An 8,274-nucleotide genomic window follows, 5' to 3' on the forward strand; every position below is an offset into this window, starting at 1 on the left:
AAAAGTATGTAAAAGTTGTAGAATATTGGCATGAAACAATCAAAAATTATAGATACAACGGAGACGTATCAGTGATGGTTGTTGCTTAGGTGCACAAGTCGTGTTGGGCCCTAGCAAGACGACTTCTTGAGTGTCTAATACAACAAAGTTTGCCCGACTCCGGTTAGGGAGGCGTGATGATGGCGACATGCCTTCGGCTCGCTCCAGTCCATGGACCCGATTGTATTTTTGTTACTTTTGGTGTTCTTTATACTGCCATGATTGATTATGAGTAGATTGGAAGTTCCTCCCGCAAAAAAAAAACGGAAATTGAAATGTGACATCACGCTCATATGCTTCCTCATGAGCAATAAAATTTAAATAAATAGTAAATAAAATATTATAAAATGGTTTTTCCAAGGACATGTTCGTATGTTCTTAGTGTTTGCAACATACCGTGCGGTGATCTGTGAAAGAAAGTGCTCCTTCCGATGTATATTACTTGTCGCTGGTTTAGTTTAAAGTTGACTTGTACTAAACCAGCGATACAAAATACAGATTGGAGGGAGTAAAATTGGGGGATCAAAGAAAGGCTTTCCAAAGGACTCTCTTTGTTTACCACACACATGTTTTTTCTTGAAGGTAGAAGAGATGTTCATATTCATTGTCGTAAACAAGCTTTACGCTCGCCTCCAAAAAGAAACAAGCTTTACGTTTCACCAGAAAATATATGCCATGAGATCTTGACCGTCCAATCGCTAATCCAACCGCTCATCACTCGGGTTGCCCAATGAAGCGCGGCAGCTGGTCACACTCACACACGAGCAACACCGTCACACCGAGCCAGAGCAACCCATCCGCAACTCTTTCCCTCCACCCGCTCGCGCTCACGGCCGCCGCGATGCCGCCACCGCCGCCGCAGCCGGCCCACCTCCGCCTCCGGGTCTCCATCACCCCGCCCCACCCGCTCCCTCTCCCCTACTCCCGCCGCTTCTCCTCCGCCACGTCTGGCCTAGCCACCGCTCGCCACCTCTCCCTCCGCCGCGGCAGCCGGCGCCGCGCCCCCGTGTGCGCCGCGCGGAGCGAGGCCGCGGAGGCCGAGGGGTTCGACGAGGAGCTCGGAAGGCTCCTGGAGCTGCTCCCTGGGGAGCTGCGGCAGCGGGTGGAGGACCACCCGGAGCTCCCCGCTCTGGTGGAGGTGGTCATGGACCTCGGCCGCCCCCCGCTCGCGCGCTTCCCCTCCGGCGACTTCCTCCTCTCCCACCGCCCCATCTCCTTCGACGACCTCCGCCAGGCCACTGCGAAGGTCTGGCTCATTCTGGACACTACGATACGCTGCTACTGCTGCTGCCGTTGCATTATTATGAAACTAGTTCAAGTCCAGTTTTGCTTATCTACCTTTGGTAGGTTGGGGACTTTGGAGGGGACAATCGCGCCGGGATTAGCCGCACGCTGCACCGGATCAGCGCGATCAGGAACAGGCAGGGAGACATTGTAGGACTGACCTGCCGCGTCGGGAGGGCTGTGCCCGGAAGTGCTAATTTGCTTCAGGATTTGGTGAAGGATGGTGGGTCGTTGCTGCTCATCGGCCCACCAGGGGTGGGGAAGACAACTGTCATAAGGTATGCTTGGATGATTAAGAAACCTCGGGCAGTGATTTTACTACCTTGTATACTGTACAGTGTATTGGTGAATAGTGATAGATACTTACGTGTGGCAACTGTAATTAGAAGAGCTTCTATGCCAGTATGTACCAGTTTTAGCATCAGATTGTTGCCTCGTCTTGCAGAGAAATTGCACGAATGCTAGCAGATGACTATGAGAAGCGGGTGATGATTGTTGATACATCCAATGAGATAGGTGGAGATGGTGATATTCCTCACCCAGGAATAGGCAATGCTCGTAGGTTGCAAGTGCCCAACCAAGAAATGCAGCATAAGGTTTGTTCTCTTAAGTTTGTTGCCTTGTGGATTTTTGCATAATGTATATGCTTGCATTGTACTGCTCACAAGCCTATTGCTCGGCATTGACATGCATACTTAATACAGATGTTACTACTTGTTTGTTAAGTTTGTCAGATGATTTTATACAGTATTGAACATTTTTGTTTTTTTTAGCACACCGCTTACAATGTAAGTTAAATCTGTTTCTTTAATGCCGATCAGGTGTTGATAGAAGCTGTGGAGAATCACATGCCTCAGGCAATCGTCATCGATGAAATTGGAACTAAGCTAGAGGCTATGGCTGCTAGCACCATTGCACAGCGGGGGATACAACTTGTTGCTTCCGCTCATGGTGTAACAATAGAGAACCTGACCATGAATCCTTCACTAGATATGCTTGTAGGAGGAATACAGGTAATGACTTGCTGCACTTGATTCTATTTACTGTTATGAAACAACCATATTTTCACACTGCAGCAAGATGAATCTGTATCATTTCAGTTGAAGTTATGAACAGTGATGCAGTTCACCAAAATAACCTTATTTGACTTTGTTTTTTAGAGACAGCATGATTTTCTGTTCGTGTAGCTTTAGAACATATTAAATTACATACTCCAAAATCAGTATCGTGAGATGGTGGTAGTGATCCAAATATTACTGGTTTTCTGTTTCATCATGGTTGCTAATTTACATCATTGTCTCTGCTCCATTGTTTCTCTAAGAGCGTCACCCTTGGTGATGAAGAAGCAAGCAGGAGAAGGGTCCAAAAAACGGTCCTAGAGCGTAAAGGCCCATCAACATTCGCATATGCTGTAGAGATCGTGTCGAAAACTGAATTGCGTGTCCATCGTAGTCTGGAAGCTACAGTAGATGCTCTGCTTGCAGGTTCTCTCTGATTGTGCCACTAATCAACTACATTATGACGTTACATTTGATGCTATGATTTTCTCATAGTCATAGTATACATAAAGCTGTGATGCCATTATGATTAGATTTCGTTTTGTTGGTGCAGGTAGAATGCCTAATGTTGAAATTCGTAAGTTGGGTTCAACCGGCTCGGTGCAGCAGGAAGTTTCTGTCCAGAAGGATCAATTTCGTCGTGGTCCTTACGAAATTGCATCTCAATTTGAAGTTGCTTCCATAAGTAATGCAAGAACAAGCTTGGACTCTACATTTAATCTTGATTCTGCCAACGGACATATAGAGAACTCTAATGTGTCTGAGGCAGGCTTCAATCTCTATGCTTATGGGGTACGAATTTCTGCAATAGACCATTTCCTTGATGTTCAATTTTTTTACAGTTATCTTCAGTAGTTTGTTTACATGTTTAAGGTTTTACTTTGGGGGTGTTCTTGTTAACATGATGGTTATGTGGTATGGACGTTGATTCCATTTGGCTGTATAATATCAAACTTTTGAGGGTCTTTATGGAAGTATGGTCATATCCTTCCAAAAGCAACAACAAAGCCTTTTGTCCCAAACAAGTTGGGGGTAGGCTGGAGATGAAACCCATAAGATCTCGAAACCAATTCATGGTTCTAGCACATGGATAGCTAACTTCCATGTGCCCCTGTCCATGGCCAGTTCTTTGGTGATATTCTAGTCCTTCAGATCTCTCCTTACGGACTCCACCATGTTAAATTTGGTCTACCCTGACCTCTCTTGACATTATCAACGTACTTTAACCGTCCGCTATGCACTGGAGCTTCTGGGGGCCTGCGTTGTATATGCCCAAAACATCCCAGACGGTGTTGGAAAAGCTTCTCTTCAATCGGTGCTACCTCAACTCTATCATGTATATCATCATTCCAGATCCGATCCTTTCTTGTGTGGCCACACATCCATCTGAACATGTGCATGTCCGTTGCACCTAAATGTTGAACATGTTGCGTTTTAGTCGGCCAACCCTCAGCGCCATACAATACTGTGGGTCGAATCGTTGTCCTATAGAACCTGTCTTTTAGCTTTTGTGACACTCTTGTCACAAAGAAAGCCGGAAGCTTGGCGCCGCTTTATCCATCCACTTTGATTCGATGGCTCACATCTTCATCAATATCACCATCCTTCTGCAGCATAGACCCCAAACGTCGAAAGGTGTCCTTTTGAGGTACCATCTTCCCATCAAGGCTGACCTCCTCCTCGTGCCTAGTAGTACCGAAACCGCATCTCATGTACTCAATTTTAGTTCCACTAAGCCTAAAACCTTTTGATTCCAAAGTTTGTCTCCATAGCTCTAATGTTCTATTAACCACCGTCCGACTATCATCGACTAGCACCACATCATCCCCAAAGAGCATACACCATGGGATGTCTCCTTGTATATCCCTTGTGACCTCATTCATCACCAAAGCAAAAAGATTAGGGCTCAAAGCTGACCCTTAGTGCAGTCCTATTTTACAGAAAGTCATCAGTGTCGCCATCACTTTTTCAAACACTTGTCACAACATTATCAGCATTATCGTACATGTCCTTGATGAGGGTAATGTACTTTGTTGGGACTTTGTGTTTCTCCAAGGCTCACCACATCACATTTTGTGGTATCTTATCGTAGGCCTTCTCCAAGTCAATGAACACCATATGCAGGTCCTTCTTTTGCTCCCTGTATCTCTCCATAAGTTTCGTACCAAGAAAATGGCTTCCATGGTCGACCTCCTAGGGATGGCACCAAACTAATTTTTGCTCATGCTTGTCATTTTTCTTAAGCGCTGCTCAATGACTATCTCCATAGCTTCGTCGTATGACTCGTCACCTTAATTCCACAGTAATTAGTACTCCCTCTGTAACGAAATATAAGAGCATTTAGATCAACGCTCTTATATTTCTTTACGGAGGGAGTACAACTTTGAACATCCCCATTGTTCTTGAAGATTGGTACTAATATACTCTGCGTCCATTCTTCTGGCATCTTGTTTGCCCGAAAAATGAGGTTGAAAAGCTTAGTTAGCCATATTGTGCTATGTCTCCGAGGCCTCTCGACACCTCAATGGGGATACAATCAGGCCCATCACCTTGCCTCTTTTCATCCTTTTTAAAGCCCCCCTTGCCTCAGACTCATGGATTCATCGCACAAAACGCCTGCTGGTATCATCAAAGGAGTTGTCGTCCATCTCAATGGTAGAGCTCTCATTCTTTCCATTGAATAACTTGTCGAAGTTCTCGCACCATCTATGCCTGATCTCCTCGTCCTTCAGCAGGAGCTGATCTGCTCCGTCTTTAATGCATTTGACTTGGTTGACATCCCTTGTCTTCTTCTCTTGTATCTTGGCCATCTTGTAGATGTCCTTTTCGCCTTCCTTCATGTCTAAGTGCTGGTAGAGGTCCTCATACGCCCGACCCCTTGCTTCACTCACAGCTCGCTTTGTGTCCTTCTTTGCCACTTGTACTTCTCTATGTTGTCTGCTCTCCTATCCAAGTGTAGGCGTCTGAAACAAGACAATGGTGAATTTGGGGCCTTCTTTGCCACATTGATAGTCCTAGTTTGGTTTGTTGGGAAATGCTCCTGCATGCTGCTAGTGTGTGTGTCCTTAGTTGGAAAGCAAAATTGATAGTCCTAGTTTGGTTTGTTAGAAGGTGCTCCTGCATGCTGCTAGTGTGTGTGTTGGGGGGTGAGGGCCTAATGTTGCCTTTTGTTTTTTATTGTTCCTGTGACTGCAACAAGACAATGGTGAATTTGCAGTAAATGGTCCATGAATATTGTTAGCTGTGAATTAGTTGTTTAAAAATATTTTGTACTCCCTCCGTCCCATAATATAAGATCGTTTCTCAAGCTAACATAGCTTGAAAAGCGCTCATATATTGTGGGGCGGAGGGAGTCGAATTTTCAGTACTTAAATGTAAAAAAAGAGTTTGACAGTCCTAGTTTGGTTGTTGGAAAGCGCTCCCGCGTGCTGCTAGTTTGCGTGTTGGGGTGAGGGGTTAATGTTGTTTACAACTTATGTAACTTGTCTTGCTTTGACTGCAATAATACAGTGGTAAATTTGTGGTAAATAATTGATGATTTTTGTTAGCTGTCAATTACCTGTTTATACATTTCGTGTAGAATTTTCAGTACTTAGTTTGAAACTTATTGGATAGGGTGTTCTAGATATCCGAGGAAATTGCCTTGCAAGCAATTAAACAACTGGAGCTGGAGGACATGATTACTTTGACTTATAACATCAGTGAAGCTGATGCAGTGATTGCTTTGCAATCGAAGCTCAAGAAGAATTCTCAGATTCAGGCTGTGTTGAAATCTGAAGATATACCGGTTTTCTTCGCTAAGGTACGCACTTGCGCTCTTCATCTTCAATGTACTGTTATTTTTTTCAAGTGGCAGAATGATTATATGGTGACTCACTTTCCTTCATAGACAAACTCCCTGGTGCAAATTACCCGGGCACTTCGTGTCCTTGTCGACGATCACGTGGATGGATTGATCGATGTTGAAGATAAGGAGGAAGTAAGATCATCAGAGGAAACCGATGCTTTGGAGGTACTATCATCGTAGTCAATTTGCCCTGGATACAACCTTTCTTGAGCATAACAAACCCATTGTTTCTTTGATAACAGGAAGCAAGATTGGCAGTCGAGCAGGTAGTGATCCCGAAGGGGGAGAGCGTGCAGCTCCTGCCCAGACCATCGACCATCATCTCTTCCCAAGTGAACCTCGTCGAAAGTTTCAACCTGAAGTGGGAAGTCACAGGCAAGGAGCCGAACGCTTGCCTGAGAATCCTTCCGCAGTTCGCTGACAGGGAAGAGGGTACCACCTCGGAGCAAGAGACCTCCGAGACCGCACCCGGGCTCACAGATGCAGATGGCAGCTTCGATGGCATGGACTATACGCAGACTGGTGTCACCAGGCTACCTTTCCTCCCAGAGTAGCATCTTGTTGAGCTCCTTGGCTGTCTCTGTACGTAGCTGTATATTCTGTTTCTTTCTTTTTGCATCCATTCGTCGTTGTCGATACCCTGGTAATTCTATCTCTCAACAGAAAGTAATTCTGTTTACAGTGTCTGTTTGGCAGATAGATAGTGCTGCTTTTCAACTCGCACCGAACATAACGGGATCGGATCCAACTCAGAACTGCACGACAACGTCTGGATCGTTTCGCATCTTTGCTCTTGGTGACATCGTCATTGGCATGAATCTTGCCAACTATCAGTGCTGAGACGACGAGCAAACTCTGTATTTTATTTGGCCGAGTTGCAACTACGCCATGGGGGATCGTCCATCGCTCTATCTGTCGAATGTTGCGACCATCACTGTCATCCATGGCACCATGCATGCCCACGTTTTCACACGGCACCATGCATGCGTGCATATCCAGAATTCCAGAATGCCTGCCTCCTCACTGTACTTTGCTGCCATTCTATTGTGTGTCATTTTATTTTCGAAAAGAGGAAAAGACCCTCTGCCTCTGAATGCACCTATCCATGTATATTATTAACGAAATTTGTATTTTCCAAACGTTCGGATTTTGTGTTTAGATCCGAACGAACTGGATCGAACGTACATGCATCGCTGGGCACGGAAAAATAATATGCAATTGTTGGGAGTCGGACCCAGGTTGATGACATGAGTGCACAGAGGTGTTACGAACTCGGCTAGCTGCTGTCTTTTTGTAGTTTCGCTTTCAATTCTATTTGCCTTTACACACATCCGTATTTTTTTTAGAGAACTGGAAACTGGACCAGCTAATTGTTCAGTTTATTCACCAGTCTTTTTTTTTGAAACTCCAGTTTATTCACCAGTCTTAGTTTCTTGTTTTCCTGTCATTTTTCTTTTCATAGTTAGGTCCAGTTCTCTCACAAAAAAGACCTTATTTTTTAAGAACAAAACATATCGTGATTCTGGAGGAGATAACCGAACTTTGATCTGGAAAATACCCCAGTACGTTTTGTGTAAATAACATGGTAATGTACGCACGGCGACGCTAATAATATACATACAAGCATCCATTGCAAGTTTTGACCCGAGGAAAAAGTGTTGAAACATACCCCGATAATTTGAATAAAAATAGCATGGTACTTATGAAACGCTGATCTGATAACTCATGTACAAGCACCATGGTAACTTCTTTATCCGAGAAAAAATACGTTGAATAATATAGACCGGTAACTTGTGTGTAAATAATGATAATATACACACAATAAACATGATAACTCACGTACAAACACTAAGATGACAATTTAACCCAGTAATTTTTGTGTAAATAGGATGGTAATATAAGCACAACAGAGCTGATAACTCACGTAGAAACACCACGGTAACTCTTTGCCCCGGGATAAAAGTTGTTGAAAACCATACATCCGGTAACTTCTATGTAAATAACATGGTAATATACGCACAATAGAGCTGATAACTTATGTACAAA

The 8,274-nt window shown here is 44.3% G+C and overlaps 1 protein-coding gene across 3 annotated transcripts; it reads left to right on the forward strand.

Moving 5' to 3' along the window:
• The first annotated feature begins 829 nt into the window (after positions 1–829).
• LOC119330114 (protein SEEDLING PLASTID DEVELOPMENT 1-like) lies at positions 830–7,474 on the forward strand. Of its 3 annotated transcripts, none has more exons than XM_037603228.1 (10): positions 830–1,285; positions 1,387–1,601; positions 1,769–1,919; positions 2,145–2,336; positions 2,645–2,807; positions 2,935–3,173; positions 6,007–6,183; positions 6,271–6,393; positions 6,471–6,810; positions 6,911–7,474. In XM_037603228.1, the coding sequence occupies exons 1-9, from the start codon at positions 881–883 to the stop codon at positions 6,780–6,782; spliced, it is 1,977 nt and encodes a 658-aa protein (XP_037459125.1). In that variant the 5' UTR covers positions 830–880; the 3' UTR covers positions 6,783–6,810; positions 6,911–7,474. The 3 variants fall into 3 exon arrangements, with proteins under 3 accessions (XP_037459125.1, XP_037459126.1, XP_037459124.1); XM_037603229.1 differs by having other exon boundaries at positions 6,925–7,474; XM_037603227.1 differs by lacking the exon at positions 6,911–7,474 and having other exon boundaries at positions 6,471–6,909.
• Positions 7,475–8,274: the final 800 nt, after the last annotated feature.

This window comes from Triticum dicoccoides, chromosome 7A (genome assembly GCF_002162155.2).
Source record: "Triticum dicoccoides isolate Atlit2015 ecotype Zavitan chromosome 7A, WEW_v2.0, whole genome shotgun sequence".
Taxonomy (NCBI): Eukaryota; Viridiplantae; Streptophyta; class Magnoliopsida; order Poales; family Poaceae; genus Triticum; species Triticum dicoccoides.

What these genes read in the sequence shown, in the direction of transcription:
- LOC119330114 (XM_037603228.1), top strand. Translation starts at nt 881, where the DNA reads ATGCCGCCACCGCCGCCGCAGCCGGCCCACCTCCGCCTCCGGGTCTCC. An exon ending in GGGAAGACAACTGTCATAAG is followed by an intron (nt 1,602 to 1,768) that starts GTATGCTTGGAT and finishes CTCGTCTTGCAG; the next exon opens with AGAAATTGCACGAATGCTAG. An exon ending in AGGAAACCGATGCTTTGGAG is followed by an intron (nt 6,394 to 6,470) that starts GTACTATCATCG and finishes CTTTGATAACAG; the next exon opens with GAAGCAAGATTGGCAGTCGA.